General features: G+C 51.7%; 2 protein-coding genes and 1 pseudogene across 9 annotated transcripts in view; all 3 read right to left on the reverse strand.

Annotated features, from left to right (window-relative positions):
• The window catches only part of ELMOD3 (ELMO domain containing 3), a 168,590-nt gene that overhangs the window by 61,219 nt on the left and 90,249 nt on the right, over window positions 1–17,122 (reverse strand). For 6 of the 8 annotated variants that reach the window (XR_012642970.1, XR_012642969.1, XR_012642967.1 and 3 more), the window contains one exon: window positions 13,560–13,664. The exons of the other annotated variants lie outside the window; for them this stretch is intronic. Coding sequence is in view for 3 of the 6 variants with exons in the window: in XM_074981860.1 (XP_074837961.1) it covers window positions 13,571–13,664 (94 nt within the window). In the remaining 3 variants the exon portion in view is untranslated. The remainder of the gene's footprint in view (window positions 1–13,559; window positions 13,665–17,122) is intronic. 8 annotated transcript variants of the gene reach the window in all.
• ADRA2B (adrenoceptor alpha 2B) lies at window positions 170–4,891 on the reverse strand. Its single transcript, XM_074981907.1, has one exon. It carries the CDS (start codon window positions 4,641–4,643, stop codon window positions 3,348–3,350), a length of 1,296 nt encoding a protein of 431 aa, XP_074838008.1. The 5' UTR covers window positions 4,644–4,891; the 3' UTR covers window positions 170–3,347.
• LOC142004334 (small ribosomal subunit protein uS17-like) lies at window positions 13,985–14,865 on the reverse strand (annotated as a pseudogene).

A 17,122-nucleotide genomic window follows, 5' to 3' on the forward strand; every position in this document is an offset into this window, starting at 1 on the left:
GTGACCTTGGGCAAGTCACATGGTGTCTTTGTGCCTCAGTTTCCCCTGCCGCAGAATGGGGTGCCTGCGACCTAGGGAAGCCCCTGGCCCTCTTTTGAGATGGCTACAGACCAGGCGATGCTTGTAAAGTGCTACGTACCATTGCCTTCAGACAGCGCACACATTTGCGTATGCCAAAATAGCTTTTATTGTTAAAATAGCTCCAATTTTTCATCAACATCTTTGTGCACACACCACAGCGGGCACGACCCTGCCATTCACAAGGGGCACGGCTACAGGGCACAGAGATAAACAGCAACTCCCGAGCGACCCCATCACCTCTGTAACCCACCACATGCCGCACTGCCACACGCAGCCGGAGGCCCTGTGGCAGTGCATCCCACCGCCCCTGCAGGCGATAGGTTCGGAGACAGCAGACCTGCTCTACAATCCCATTGGATGTTATTGGCTGTCCTCCTCCCTCTACCAGCTCAGGGGCAAAAATCCGCCCCCTATTCTTTGGATCTCTCCAGACTGCACAGGAAGGCCGGGACGCTGAATTTCAATGTGGCAGCCACAGGTGACTTTAAAAATCAGCACTGGCTGATTGTCATTTCCATAACCAACCGGAGCCAGAATGGGCCAGAAGAAAAGACCACAGGACAGGTGGCCAGGACACCTGGGTTCTTTCCCCAATAGCCAGGGCACAGGACTGGGTGTCAGGACACCTTGGTTCTATCTCCAGTAATCAGGGCACAGGACTGGGGGCCAGGACGCCTGGGTTCCATCCCCACTAGTCAGGGCCCAGGACTGGGAGTCAGGACGCCTGGGTTCTTTTCTCACCTCTGACAACCATTTGATGTAGGACCCATGGGCAAGTTATTTCCTTCTCAGAAATCTGTTTTTAGGGCCACTGTTACTCACTCAGGCTTGTACGGTGCTTAGAGTTTTACACATTTCAAAAGCTTCATTCAAGTGCCAACTTTCACTGGTTCTCGGTCCCACTTTTGCAGAGGTCCAGGCAGCTGACTTTGTACCCAGAGATTGAAAGGCTGACACAGAGACCTGGGAAAGGCAACCCCAGCCCTGCTCTGGGGGGATGCTACAGTCTTAGTAACCACAGGCCTAAGGGGGAAATGACACAAAGATCCCAAGGAAATGAGACCCAGAAGGACATCTCCCGCTCACAGCTCCGGTTCTGACATGCAAAAGGAGGCTCTTGTGTCATTTTTAAAAGAAAAACTCGGTCTCAGAAACACCGTATCAAAGCAAGTAACACATCCTTGATTAACACCCTTCTTTCCCACCAGCATTCATTCCACTGCCAGAAGGCTTTAATTTAATGCTTTTGGTCCTAGCAACCAGCAGACACTCTTTCCTTTGGTGAAAGTATATGCTTTGAGGGAGGGAGGGACAAACATTACAGATCTCAGAGGTGAAGTCAGATGCTGCCAAGCAAAAATGACAAGAGACTACATGGGAACAGCTTTCAAATCCCTAAAAAGATGTTACAATGAGGAAGGCAAAGAATTATTTTCCTTAACCTCTGCGGACAGGACAAGAAGCAATGGGCTGACATGGCAGCAAGGGAGGGTTACGCTGGAATTGGGAAAAACTTTCTAACGGTCAGGGTGGTTAAACACTGGAATAAATTGCCAAGGAAGGTTGTGGAACCTCCATCACTGGCAATATTTCACAGCAGGTAGGACAGACACCAATCAGGGATGATCTGGATCAGTGGTTCCCAACCTTTTCACTAGTGCGGACCCCCGAACGCTCCACAGACCATCGGCAGACCCCCTTCTAAGCCAATTCTAGCTGCTACGTACAAATCAATCCATGAAAAAGGAAACCACAACATAGATACCTGGGCAGCAATGAATGACGTTATGGGCCGATATTTAATTTAAAAGTAATAATTGATTGCACCTTTGCAATTTATTTAAAACTTACTATCACCATTTTTATTTGTCTTTTTTTCTTTCACAGCCCTCCAGGAATCCGCACACCCCACGTTGGGAAACCCTGGTCTAGATGGCGCTTGGTCCTGCCATGCGGGCAGGGGACTGGAATTGACAACCTCTGGAGGTCCCTTCCAGGTTAACCATTCGCCGATAAGAATCCTAGATGACTGGCAGTCCCGGCGAAGGGGCAGATTCTGTTTCCAGGATCTCTGAGAGACTCTGGCTACATGCTTTGCTCTGCATACTGCAGTACGGTGACCTGGACTGGGACAGGCACAAGGGGGACGTCCACTGTGGGGACTATGCAAAGAGAAAGAAGGAAAAGGAAAGAACAAAAAAAGGAACCACGGGTGGAAAATCCTCCTGCCCCCAAAACTCTCCTCTCAGTCCCACACCTGTTAATCCAAAAACACCCCTTGTGTCTGTACCAGTGTGTCCCTCCACAAGTTCCCCCTACGTGGTAGCACGGCCTTGGTGTACACGCTGCACCCATAGCCACTGGCCTTTTAACCCCAAACTGTCTAGGCCTGCTCAGAGGGAGTCATGTGCCGGCTGCTGGGGGAGCCTCAGCCACACAGTCAGACCTGTTGCCCAGGAACCTTAAAGCTTGGCTGCTCAGCAGGCGAAGGGATCACAATCACCCTACTGTCCGCATGCTGCTAAAAGGGAGAGATGGGAGCCCAACTCCATTGGAGAAGGGACCAAAGGGGGCTCCCAGTGTGAAGGAGGGAGTGAACCCCAGCCCTGTGGTTTACCTGGAATTCCCCCAGTGAAGTTGAAGGCAGAATCTGGCCCATGCAGACTAAAATTTTCCTGGCATTAAACCTCCATAATCACACAAGCGCTGCACAAGTACGTCCGGACCGTCCACTCAGCCGGCACATCAGGACACAATGCAGCTGCTACCAGCCTCCAGGGTGGCCCTTGCCTTCCCGAGCACAGAGAACGCGCGCAGATGTCTCTCCAAGTGTCCCTCCGGCCGCACACGGACCCCACTCTCCCAGCCGGGATAGACAGGAGGAGAGCCGGGCGAGACAGAGACTCCGGCGCTTGCCTGGAAGGCGGGTCACATACACGCACTCCTCTGCAGAGTTGGTGGGAAGAGTTTAGCTCATCCCAGCCAGCGAACGGCACGCACGCTATCCGCTTCCCCAGCTCGGCAGCAAATACATTGGCCCTGGGCTTTTAACTCGACTGTGGGAAACACAGAGCTAGACAGAAAAAGGCTGATCCAAAAGGGAGTCTTTAAAATGCACTTTTGTATCCCCGCTCTTTGCAAACACAAAAGCCGATGAATAAATAGACGGGTTTTAAATAGCACTGGTGGAATGTCGACAGGGTCTCCCACCCCCCCTGCACCTGCAAACTTCCATCAATAGTCTCTGCCCCCCACCCCTTGCTCTCTCACCAGGCAGTCTGAGTCCCCTGCCTGCAGAGGATCTTGCGGAAGGCCTTGCGGAAGTCCTGGTTGAAGATGGTGTAGATCACGGGGTTCAGGGAGCTGTTGCAGTAGCCGATCCAGAAGAAGAACTGGAACACGCTGTTGGGGACCTTGCAGAGTTCTGGGCAGATGGCCCCCAGGCTGTAGAGAAAAAAGAAAGGGAACCAGCAGAGGACAAACACCCCGATGACCACGGCCAGGACGAAGGTGAACCTCTTCTCCCTGTTGAGCTGGGCCTTCCTCTTCGAAGGGTTGGCACTCAGGGTCTTCACCGGCTTCACCAGCAGCACCTCCCCCTTGGCCGTGGCCAGAGTCTCCATGCCCTTGGCAGAGCTCTGGGGGTGCCCATTCCCTTGCCGGAGGCTGCTGCCTGGGGAGCGCTCCAACGGGCTGGAGCCAGTCTCTTTTTTCTCTGGTTGGAGCTGGCTGGAGCTAGTGGCTGGCGGAGGCTGCTGCTCCTCCAGGCTCGGGAGAGACAGCCTGTGGGCTGGGAGCGTCGGCGTGGCTGGCTGGTCATCCTCCTCCACGCACACCTGATGCCCATTGAGTTCCCTCGTACCTGGCTGCTGGAGGCAGGTCTCAGAGGTCAGGCCAGGGGTTTTCCGAGCCACCCCCTTCTCCTTGGGCGGCTTGTCCCTGGAGCCGTGCCGGTTCCGGTGCTTGGCTATGAAATAAATCCGCAGGTAGACCAGGATCATGATGATGCAGGGGGCAAAGAAGGAGCCGATGCTGGAGGAGAGGATGTACCACGCCTCCTCGTTGAGCTTGCACTGCGGCCGGCCGCCCTCGCTGGCCCTCTTGTTCCCCTTGTAGATCAGCGGGGGCAGGGAGATGAAGGCCGCGATCATCCACACGATGAGAATGATGCACTTGATCCGCTTGGGCGTGCGCTTGGCGTTGTACTCGATGGCCCGGCTGACGGACCAGTAGCGGTCCAGGCTGATGGCGCAGAGGTGGACGATGGAGGAGGTGCAGAAGAGGACGTCCAAGGCCAGGTAGATCTCACACCAGGTCTTCTGGAAGTGCCAGTAGCCCATCAGCTCGTTGGCCAGGGAGAAGGGGATGATGAGGGTGGCCACCAGGATGTCGGCCGCTGCCAGGGACACCAGGAAGAGGTTCTGGGGGGCTCTGAGGGAGCGGCTGGTGAGCACGGCCAGGATCACCAGCGCGTTGCCGAAGATGGTGAAGAGGATGAGGAAGGTGATGACGGCGGCGATGGCCGCGGTGGCTTGGACCGAGTAGCCCTCGGGGCTGTCCATGGCTGGGCGCCCCCCGCAACGAGCCTTGGGGGGGTCCCCCTACAGACCAGAGGGAGCAAAGCCCGCAGGGCCAGCCTGCAGCCCCAGCGCCCAGGGCTCAGCAGCCCCCACGGGGGGGAGCCCCGAGCCCCGCTGCGCCCCGCCGCGCCGGCGCGCCCCAACTTCAGCCGCGTCCGGCCGGGCGGCGGGGCCGGGCAGCCGCCGCTTTTGAAGGCAGCCGCGGCTGGGGCTGTGTGGTCGAGGCCCCATCCCCGGCGTGTGATGTCAGGCGGCTCCGCGCTCTCCCCTTGGCAGGCGCCGGCAGCGGGGCGAGGAGGGAGGAGACAGGGGCGGAGCCCGCTTCTCCCGGCCCTAGGCACAAGCCGAGCGCGCCAGGGGCGCAGCGTCCAGCCTCCCGGAGCCGGCCCTGCCCTGCTGACCCCGGGCCAAGCCCTTTGCAGATCCTGACCGCCGGGCTGGGCCACCTCTGCCTCGACGTCCCCTTACAACAGCCCCCGGGGCGGGGAGGGGCGCCCAGGCAGCACTTTACCCGCTGACCTCCTGCCCTGGGGCCCGCTTGAGGAGCAGGTCCTGGGAGGCCTGGGCCTGTTCCCAGCGCCGCCCCGGGACAAGGCCCTGGCTCTGTTCCCCTGGCCATACAGCACCTGGCACACGGCCGCTCTGGCCTCAGCCCAGGGCGCCAGGCGCTCCCGGGAGACGGCCGCCGATCAAGGCCCCCATCCTGCCCGGGCTGGTGATGACGGGAGATTTTTGCCACTCAATGCCCTGGGCCCGGGCACAATCCTGGGCCGTCCTGTTGGAAAGAAGAGACCCCCCTGGTGTCCCCTACGCTCCAGAGGGAGCGGCCGGCGTTTCAAAGCGACGCGGGGCCAGTTCTGGCTGATTCAACGCCCCTCCCCGCCCTTGCAGCTCAAGACCAAACTCTTTATGCTTCCCCACTTAAAAGCAAGGGCCAGAGTCTTCAAGGCCACTGCTCCACCGAGTGGCACAAGAAAACAGACAAGAGTTGCAGCTCCTCTGCTCCAATGGCCTTCCCAGCTGGCAAAGACCCAACAGGGCAGCCCGACACGGGGAGCCAGCAGGGCACGCTGCACTCTGCTGGTCTCTAGCCCGCGTCAATGGAGCCGCTCTTCTGTTAGCCTAAGCTACGCCAGTGCCAGCACTGGGTAGAAAGAGTTCGGTTTTGCCGGCATTTGGCCACTGGCCTTCCGAACCCAGCCCCAGTTCTCACGGTGAATGGAAACATTTTCCAGAAGCTGTGATTGCATTAAGTACTTTTTGAGAGCAAACAACTTCATGAGGGCTGCTTGCCAAAACGCCAGCCACACAGCCGACGCTTCCTGGGGCGCCTCCCTCAGCCAAGGAAAGCACATCGCCTCCTCCCCAGACAACCCTCCTCCCCCTGGTGCTTTCTGATGCATTGCTGAAAGGCAGGGACAGGTCAGCATTACGGAAACCGCCTGGGTTTGCCAGCCAGACATGAGTCCCTCCCCGTGGTGGTGACAGAGAGTGAGACCTAATGAAAGGGATTATTTCGAAATCCAGGATGTAGAATGGTCTCTCTAATTTTTTCCATCCATAGGTGGAATACATTTTTTTACATGCACCAAGGCCTGTGCAGCGGTACACCACCAACAGAAACACGCTGCCCCTGGGGGCTCTGCTAATCACCTGGCTGGTGCCTGAATCTCTCCTGAGCGGCCACACAGGCACTTAGTTTACAGGGAATATTGGTCCCTGCTCCTTCCTAATACCCCCAATCACCCTCCTATCTCAGCGCCTCCAAATTAGCTGGTCTTTATCCTGATACATCCTATTGTATAGACAGGGAGCTGAAACCCACAAACAGCTAAGGGATGTGCCCAGGGATGCTGGCAGCAGAGCCAGGAAGTGAATCACACCTCCCATGGTACAAGCAGGTGCTGTTAGCCTGGGCCAGCCTTTCCCCTCTTGTGCCATGAATAATGAAGGGTGTCTTAACTTGTGCCCAGTGGGCCAGCTCCGCTGCTGGTGTAGGCAGGTGGAGGTCCAGGGGACCAGACAGGACACAGGTAATTTACCACTGGAACAAGTTACCAAGGCTCGTGGGGGGATTCTCACCTAGGGCATCGCTGCAGGTAAGCTGGGGGTGCGTTTCTCAGGCTGTGTCTACACTATAAAGATAACTTCAAAGTTGCTTAAACTTAAGTTGAACTTTGAAGTAGGGCACTGCTCCATTCCCAGGCAGGCAGTCAAGGAAAATGTGTGTCGACTCTCTGCTGGCTACTTTGATGTAGTGCCTAACTTCAAAATTAACTTCAAAGTTAGTTCCTAGTGTAGACGCACCCTCAGAGCTCTAATGTAGTTCAAACAGGAGTTAATTCAGGGAAGTCCCCTGGCTTGTTGGATGCAGGAGATCAGACTAGATCAAGGTGGGCCGCATGAGTGGCCCTCCACTTTAGTGAGAGACAGCAGCCCACTCGGGCTCCATCTGCTGCCCCGTGGCCCCCCTCGCCCCCCACATTACCCCTCCAATGCACCTGTTGCGCAATGGGTATTGGAGCCCTGCACTTCTGTGCTCCCTCCAGTACTTTTGGAGCATGCAAATCACCTGATTCATGCTGCATTCCCTGCTCCCCCCCACCCAAGCTGGAATGCTGCAAGCAGCTGCTTTGTGGTGTTCCAGTTTTGGGATGGGGAAGTGCCTGACCCATTATAAGGATTCTTTTGCATACTTTGATGTTTTATCTAACTCTTAACTCCCCCCCGCCACACACACACACCAGCCCTCTGCCCTTCTGATTTGCCAACATTGACAACAATTTTTGGACCTCTGTGCTTTACACATTGAGTCTGTTCTGGTATGGCTCTGATCTGAAGAAGTGGGTCTGTCCCAGGAAAGCTCATTACCTAATAAATGATTTTGTTAGTCTTTAAAGTGCTACAAGACTGCTGTTTTGTTTTGGTAGAATACAGCCTCACACAGGTACCTCTCTGTCACTCTTCTGCAGTAGGCTCTTTCGGCCGTACTTCCTATAGAATTCCTCGTTAGTGACCTTCTGCATCCATCCCGTTCTCAGGATCTTTCTATAACAACTCCTCTCGAATGCCAATATCCTTCTCTTCGAACCTTTCGTTATCACCCATGTCTCACTTCCATATGATGTGCTGCTGAATATACACATTTTCAAGACACTCAGCTTCATCCCTAAAATTGCTTTGCTTTTCCAGATCTTGTCCATCACCTTCGATCTTCCTCTTGCTCTCGCCACAGGCTTCCAGAGGTTAATTTAGCCGGAGGTTAATTTTTTCCCTCCACTTCTTTCCTCTGTGGTCCTTTTGCTGTCAGCTTGGAGCAGCTTCCACAGAGCCTCACCTGGCACCTTGCATTGCAATGGCCTGGCCACAGAAAGGGAAAGGAGCTGGCTGTGCAAGCTGGAGCTGGGCCAGGAGCGCCCTCTGTCGTGCCAAGAGCTCTCCAGGAATGGAGTCTTTTGCAAGGCTCTTGGTGCTACGAGTGGAAGAGAGATGAGGGGTTTTCTTGCAGCCTCCCTCTGTGCTGCAGTGACAGCTGGGCTGACAGCCAGGGCAGGACGCTGTTTGCTGAGGGGGAAAGGCTCTGTGACCATTCAAATCTCTGGATGAACCTGGTTAAACATCTCTGATATCTGTGCCCCCCAAAAGTGGAGTCCTGAGCAGGGTTCCCTCTAATTTTTTCCATCCGGGCTGGAACAAATTTTGTTGCGCACTGAGGCATGTGTGGACGTACACCACCAGTAGAAGCACATGCTGCTGGCTGGGAGTGCTCTGTGAATCAGCTGGGCAGTACCTGACTCTCCTGGGTGGCCAGCCAAATGCCCAGCTTCCAGGGTCTGGCTTGGAGAACACAAGGCACAAACCACTCTAGCAAACCAAGAGCGTCACAGCCAAGAGGTGCTCCCAAGGCAGGCAGGGATACTTCCCTAACGCCCTGTCTCCCACAGGCAGCTCCTGCCCCTGTCTCCTTCCCAAACCTAAGTAAAGCTCCATTCACGGTAACCCAACCAACATAGCCTTGATCAACAGCCCACTTCCTTCCCTGTTCTCATCTGCCTGTACCCTGCACCCTCCCACATTAGCACCTGCGTTCGGTGCCCAAAGAGATAGGATTTGAAATTACAGGTGCAGCACAGGGTTACAGGGGCACACGACAGCCTGGGGCCAAGTAGGACATTCCCTCGTCCTTATTGCTTGCCAAGGAGCAGGAGCCAGCAGAGGAAGCCAGTACAGGGGAAGGGTTTGTAGAGCAAGCCCAGCTCCGTCATACCCGCTGTGAGGTCAGCAAGTGCAGCCTGGCAGGGACCACAGCTGGAGGGAGCAGCAGATGGCGGTGGGGGAGAGCAAGGGGGCTGGGCTGGGACAAGGAGAGGTCTTGGGGACAGGCTGGGAATTAACAGGGATAAGGAGGGCAGTGCGCATGGGATGTGACCCTTCAGCAGCGGTTGCACTGTAAAAAATGCTGGGAACCGCTCTTGGAGGAGGAGTGGCCAAATGCACTGGCCTGAGGGCCAGACAGGGGGTGAGAAATTGTGCAGAGCTGGAGGGCAGCATGCACCCTTGATTGCTCCCTGTTCCTTTGTCCAGCTAAACAGACGCAACCCTCCTGCTCCTTGGCCAGCCTGAGATGCTCCATCGCTGGGAGCAAGCTCTTGTTTTGCCATCAGAGTAGCCCTGTGCTCTGCCCTTCTCTAGCCTCTAAGACGACGAGGATGAGTGTTTGGAGGAGGGGTCAGGCTGAGCTGGGTGTAAGAAGGAGGGGTCAGATTCAGCTGGACTTCTCTCCTGTAACAGAGAGGAGGGAGATACCCTAACTAGCCTGATGTCATGCACAGAACTGTCATCACTAAAGCCCTGCCCAGTTCTGCCCCTGCCTACCGCTCACCTGGCACCCACCCTGCTCTTCAATTCAGCTCATCCACTCCTTTGTTTCGTCCCTTATGCCTGCAATAGCGTTTCTGTCCCAAGTCCCCACCAGGGACACCCAGGCCCACCAGGACCATTGGGATTATCTTGTCAGATATGGAGCACACAGCCTGGAAAGCATCCCCACAGCAACTCCTGGGGCAGACCTTTCAGATAAACATCAGCCTGGATTTCAAAAAGTGCCAGTGACGGAGAATCCCCCATGACCGTGGGGAAACGGGTCCAACAGTTACTCTCTCATCGTTAGCCATTAACTAGGTCCCAGGCCAAATTTGTCTGGCTTCCACTTCCAGCCCTTTGGCCATTTTAGACCTTTCTCTGCTAGGCTGACAAGACCAGGATTAAATATCTGCCCCCACATACGTATAGACAGACTGATCAAGCCTCTCAGTCACCTTCTCTTTGTTAAGAAAAATAGTCTTGCAAAGCTCCACTACAAAGCATATGTCCACCTCCTGGGTGACCACCATGGCCAAAGTCAGATACACTTGAACCTCTTTAATCCAATAGTTTCAGAGTCTCGGAAATAACTCTGACACTATAATCAAACCAGCTGACGAAGGGGGAGTTGTAGTCATCATGAACAAGTCTGCTGGTGAGCAGAAGACAACTAGTCAGTTCTCCAACACCACGTTTTACAGGCCTCCTTCCTCCCATCCCCCTGAGGGATTCCAAAAGCAACTCCACCAGCTGCTAAAGAAACTCTACTGGGGACAACAGTCACACAGACAGACACAGACACCTTCGGAGCCCCGGCCAGGTGTATTCCACCTGCTACCCAAGAGCCATAAACCTGGACACGCTGGACGCCCATCATTACAGGTGCGGGCACCTTCACGCCCGGACTATCCTGCTACGTGGACTCCGTCCTCAACCCTATGCTACCAACGCTCCCAGCTATCGCCAACCCGCGCCGACTTCCCAAGGAAACTCCAGAACGTCCGAAGCTGCGTTCTGCTCCAGAATCTGAAGAGATGGGTCTTTCCCATGCAAGCTCATGACCTGATAAACAATATTGTTAGTCTTTAAGGTGCTACAGGACTGCTTGCTTTGTCCTGGGAAAGAGGCAATGGTGGATTATGGAACTGTCCGCATCAGGGATGTTCACCATAATGAAGGGTAAATAAAGTCTGTTACTAAAGCTGGTGTAGGAGGGAGTCAGGGCTCAGAGCACACTGGTGGTGGAGGTGCAGAGTCAGGAGGAGGAAGGGTGCGTGAGGGGGATGGGGTTGTGGGGTCTGGGAGGGAGGGAGGCTGCAGGAGAGTACTGGGGTTGCAGGTGCAGGGTCTAGGTGTGAAGGGGATGGGGGTGGGAGATAAGTGGCACTGCCCCCCACCACTATGTTAGCAATGGAGGAAAAGCCTCTGGATACGTTCTCCGCTACCGTTCCCCCAGCTGGAGGAAAGGGGGACCAGTAGTGGGCAGAACCACATTCTCCTCCCCCTGCCAGGGTCCAAACCCTGCTGATTCCTGGATCACAGACACTTGGATTAAGTGTACTAAATGTGAGGCTTCTAAATCCATCCCAAGACCCTCCAATTTATCTGCGACTCCCATCTCCACCTGTAAAACGTGGAGACATAATACTTCCTTTGTCCCATGCTTCATCTCTCCTGTCTGCCTCGGCTCGGAAGCCCTGGAACTCCAACACTCAAAGCACAAGCCTCAAACTTCAATGTCAGAAATCGAGCCGTCAGATTTTTTTTTTTTTTTAGTCAAAACAGCGTTCCCTGGAAAATCCAATTTTGATTAAACCAAACATTTTTCAAGGAATCATGTCAGTTTTGACAAAATTTTGCTAGCACAAATGTGGGGGGGGATGAAAAATGTCCAAACATCCCATTTTGACATTTTCTCAATGACGAATTTCCATTTTTTTTTTTAAGTTAAAACGGGTGAAAATTGAAAATGCTGCATTTTGTCTTCTCACAACGAAATATTTCAGGAGACCCAAAATGATTCTCTTTTCAGGATTTCGTGTGGGCTCCCACCACCCCCTAAATTTTAACATTCTGGCTCTTTGTCCCATTTCAGGATGAAGTTTTTTGTCAAAGTTTCAGCTGCATGGTGGGATGGAAAAATCCATTTTTTTCAACTAGCTCAGTAAAGCTGTCACTCCTCTGGGAGGTTGCTCTTGTAAGCGCATGTCCCCTGTACATCGGCCATTCTACAGGGACATACGATGACACCCAATGCTGAAATCTGAATTCTACTCCCACGAGCCAAGGGGCCCAGCTCTTCAAATGAAGCCAGTGTAAGTAAGAAACCTCAGAACCTTTGACGATCTCAACCTCAAGACAGAGCTAACGATACCTTCGGTTTCACTGCTCTGTGCTTTATCTTGTCCCTGCTCATTGGGCCAGGGACTACTTTTTTCTGTGTGTCTGTACAGTACAAAGCACAATAGGGCCTCCATCTCAGTTGATATTTCTAACCACAGTAATAATAAATAAATAACAACAACAATAATAATCAGCCTCCCAAACAAACAACAAACTGCTTCCCAGAGAGCTCAACACCTGCTGTGGCTCACAGGGCAAGAAGAGACCTGGCTGTGATGTGGCACAGTCAGTTCCCACACTCCCCCACCACAACAGCCTGGGTGTGTTGGGATACAGGACAGGGTGCATGTTTTTGCTGGGCAGGGTACATATCCACGCTATTCTTGTGCCCTTGTTACATCTCACACCTTTAATCTAGGGCAGTGAATCAGGTGGTTGCCTCTGCTGAGGGCTAGGAGCCAAATTAAGAGCAGAGATAAAACTTCCTGAGTTAAACCCCAAGCCCCATTTGACAAGTATTTAGGAGATAACCCCCATGGCCTTCTGTGGGAATTCAGCTCCTAAATACCTTAGGCCCAGCTCTTCGTAGTCCCAGAAACAAAAGCCACGTGTACTCGGGTTGTCTCTCATTTCACTCACATGCAGCTCTCTGAACTGGATGGGTCAGACTGGGGAAGAACATGGTTTCCTGCAGGCAAGTTTAATTCTCAAACCCTCATCAGAACAGGAGAACGGCTGTTCTGGGTCTGACCAGCGGTCCATCTAACCCAGGAACCTGTCCTTCAACAGTGGCTGGTGCCAGTTGCTTCAGCCAGAGTAAACAGAAATGGGCAATATATTGAGTGAGCCGTCCCCTATTGTCCAGTCCCAGATTGTTTAGGGACAGTCAGAGCAAAGGGCCGTGTCCCTGACTATCTTGACTAATCGCCATCGATGTCCCCATCCTCCACGAATGCATCTAATTCTTTTTCTTTAACTCAGTTATACTTTTGACCTTCACAACATCTCCTAGCAATGAGTTCCAAAGGCAGCATGAAGAAGCACTTGCTTTTGTCTGTTTTAAATCTCCTGCCTGTTAATTTCATCGGGTGAGCCCTGGGTTGTGTGTTACGTGGTGGGCTAAACAACTCTTCCTCGGTCACGTTCTCCACACCAGCCCGGATTTTAAAGGCCTCAGTCATATCCTTCCCTTAGTTGCTTTTTTTCCTAGATGAACCATCCCAGCCTTCCTCATCTCTCCTCACATGAAAGCCGTTCCATTCCCCGAATCATTTGTGTGGCTTTTTCTGTACTTTTTCCCAATTCAAACAGATCTCTTTTTGGAGTTGAAACTGCATACAGTATTTAAGCTGTGGGCGTACCATGGATATAGATAGTGACATTATGATAGTCTCTAGTTTATGATCTATTCTTTTCCTTATCGTTCTTAACATTGTTTGCTTTTTTGACTGCCGCTGCGCACGCAGCAGATGCTGCCAGGGAACTCTCCCAGATGACTCCACAATCTTTTTCTTGACAAGTAACAGCTCATTTTACCCCCTATCATTTCAAACATGCCGTGGGAATACTTTTTCTTATGTGCATTACTTTGCACTGATCAACACTGAATTTCATCTGCGGTTTTGTTGCCCAATCATCCAGTTTAATACAATCCCGCTGTAACTCTCTGCAGTCTGCTTGGGACTTACCTACCTTGAGTAATTTCATGTGGTCTGCAAACTTTGCACTTCTTGGTTTACCCCTTTTCCCAGCTCACTTCCGGTGGTTCTGTAAACTAATACCGATTTCAGCCAGCACCTGAGGACAGAAGTAATCCTTCAGCACCAATAAAAACTCAGGGTTAGGTCCATGGTCAGTTGGTGCTTCTACAAACGATGCCTCTTTCTATCTCTTGACAGAGCTAAGCAGCACATAATGCTTCTGAATATCTACTTCCCCCCAACCCCCGACATAACCATACCTTCCACAGGTTTTAGGGACAAGATTTCAGAAGATGCTAAACACCTTTGCAAGATGTGTTCAGTATCAGAGGATTTGCATGGGTACAAGAAGTGCCATGTGGGACTTTTTTTTTTAAGGTTTTTACAAAAGTTTTATTCATCCTAATCATCCATTTGTCACCTTTGAAACTTCTGAAGCTGCTTCTTGGTGCCAGCAGCCTTTGGGACCCTGAGGACATTGACTAGGACTGTCTTGCTGAGGAGATGGTTACCCACCACCCCCTCCCCTCACAATATCCCCAACCTGGAATCCCTGAAGCAGAGGGAAAGGCGCACGGGCATGTCCTTGGGGCGTTTTTCAAAACGGTTGTACTTGCAGATAAAGTGCAAATCATCCCTACAGCTGACAGTGTTCTGCATCTTCAGCTTGATAACCACACCTGACAGGATCCAACCATGAACACAGACATTGCCAGTGAAAGTGCATTTCTTGTCAATAGAAGGGCATGTCTAAACAGCAGCCTCATTTCAAAATCAGCTATTCTGGAAGAGCTATTGCTTATTTCAAAGTAACACTGCTCCACACAAAAATGCATTTCAAAATAGCACTTAGCTATTTCCAAATACAGCATCTGCATGCATTGAGCCTATTTCAAAACAGAGTCATTGGGTGCACTATGGCTTATTTCAAAATAGGCTCTATTCCCTGTCTTAACAGCACCTATTTCAAAATAGGCACCATTCCTCATAGAATGAGGCTTACCAATCTTGAAATAAGCCCACTGTTATGTCAAAATCATTTCAAAATAGCAGTTGCGTTGTGTCGATGTCAGGGTAGTTATTTGGAAATAATAGCTGTTATGTCGAAATAACTTAGCTGTGAAGACCTACCCTAAGTGCCCTTCATGCCCCTTTGGGGGTCTTGAAACCCAGGCCAATGTTCTTGTAGTAAATAAGGGAGTTTCTCCAAGCATTCCTCTCCCAGAAGCACCATGCTTCTTGTTCTGGAAGATGGCAGACTCTTTCTGATAGGCCCTCTCCATCTGCACCTCCGCCATCTCGCACTTGGAATAGTAAATCAGGACACATGAAGGCGGAACTGTAGAGGCAGGCAACTGGTGGGATGGAGGGACCATGAGAAGGATGCAGCATGAGACTGCTCGTCCACCCCCTTTTTGACTGATGAGTCCTGCTACAAAGGGGCCAGGGAGTAATTTAGGGCCACGCAGCATGGCCTGGTTCTAAGCTATAGCACTGAGGTGGCTTCCCCACCTAACGCAACCGATAGTGTGACCTCTTGTAATGGGGTCCACCTGATTATGAGCGCCCCTCTGTGGCGTAAGGCCTGGATGCTGCTTTGTCTGGTCATCTCCAAGGTTCTTAGGACTAGCTCTGTCCATGGTGCTATTGGTTCTTGTATCAAGCTTGTGGGCTATCCTTGGCCTAAGTTCAGCTCACACTCGGAGCTGTCCATTGTGCTGTCGGTCTCCCAGTCAGCATATCGCCCTCCCTGCGTCGAGCACCTGTGAGGAACTGCCAGTCCCTAGCCCAGCAGCTTCTTTTATACAGACTTGCTGGGTCCTGGTTGCCTGCTGCAGAGACAGCCACTCTATCTTTTCTGCTCCTCTCAATGGGAAGGGCTGTGGCAAGGCTTCTGGCCTCCTGTTGGGCAGTGGGGTTTAGTCCGCCACCTCACACCTCTGTAAGCCGAAGTTTAGATCAGGCACGTGTTGTAAGGAAGAAAGATCCCAATTTTGCAGATGAGACACAGGGGCAGCGTGCCTTACCAACCCCTTGTGCACCTGGGATGGAGGAGCTCACAGGCTCCCCCTGCAGGAGCAAAGAGGCTCAGACCTCTCATCCCATCAATCCCCACGAGGCACATGCAAGACCGTGATATAAATGGGGTGCATATGCATCTCTCTTTCGCTCTACTCCCATCCCCTTGGCCTCTGGGCTCACTGCGCCTCCTCCCCATGGTGATTTTAATGGCATGCTGCAAAGAAAAATCCAACACAGATCAAGCAGGGAAAGAGCAGCAATTGCACCCTGCTGGTTCATTAATTATCTTCAGCTCCACTACGGAGCCCAGTGATAAGGAAACAGCTAATTCATCCCCGGGCTTTGTACGACTGAAGTTGTAAAGCTTCAAAGAAGATGGGGAAACTGCAGAAGATCAGAGAGTTAAAAACGGAGACTTCAGGAAAGGACTTCCACCATGCAGGTTGGAGGATCACAAAAGCGGCCAAGGAGATGGCCACTACCCCACTGAGGACTTTGTATTATAAAATATGCATTGTAAACTCCATGACTGTTCTCGGGGAAAGAATGCATTTGTCGCTTGCCGGAAAAAAAAAATGACAGTAGATGTCTAGAAATAATGTTAAATCACTGAGTGATTGAAACCCACTGAGACAGAAGAACTTGCTATTCTGGTTCAGAATAGCATGATTCTAATCAGAAGAGCATTACAAAGATAACTCAAAAGAAAGCTGTCTGCTTAATAGCTAAAGTAACCAGCAACTAGACACGTGACTTGTAAGCACCAGAAAGTTCCTTAAAGCATGAACAGATTTATTTTAAATGAGCAGAGTAACTATTGTTGATCCTTTGCCATCCTTAAGATGAAGATTCCAGTTTTCTGATAAAAGACATATCAAAATACATTTAAATTAGCAGCCCCTAATCAGGTACATGTGATGTGAATAAAGATTTGTTCTCTGATTGTCATGGCTGGAGAAAGTCATTTTAAATTAACTTGATACCTTTCTGTAATTCGTTGTTTGAACTCTTAGACAGTAGTTTTAGATTTGCTGTTGAGTGTACTGTTCAATATGGTCTCCCAATCTGCTGACTGAAATATATCCCAATTGGTGTTTAACCCTAGGTAGGGCTGTAGCCGGATGGTGCCTAACTGGATTGCCCAGTGGAGGATCCGTACTTACAATCAATATCCTATCCAGCGAATAGAGACTAAGTGTAATTTAACTATTATGTGATTAATTTAGGATGCAGCCGCAGGATAAAGTTTACCCCAGAGGTTAAATCTGGTGGTAATTTCACCACTGTGTGATTAGATTCTTGGAATAAGATCACAGTTCACGATGACTGAACTTTCCTCCTTGAGAAGGCTTAACATTTTGAGTCACACTCAAACTTTTAAACTTCCTTCCCCCATCACAAGAGCACCTCTGCTCTTACCTCTCATTTCCCATTTTAATCTCGCAGCTCGACTTGCGCTCTGCAGCCTGTCAGATGAGCTCGTGACAGACATGGGGAAGGGGAATGATTTACTTAATGGCTTGCCTTAAATAT

This window comes from Carettochelys insculpta, chromosome 31 (genome assembly GCF_033958435.1).
Source record: "Carettochelys insculpta isolate YL-2023 chromosome 31, ASM3395843v1, whole genome shotgun sequence".
In the NCBI taxonomy this organism is placed as follows: Eukaryota; Metazoa; Chordata; order Testudines; family Carettochelyidae; genus Carettochelys; species Carettochelys insculpta.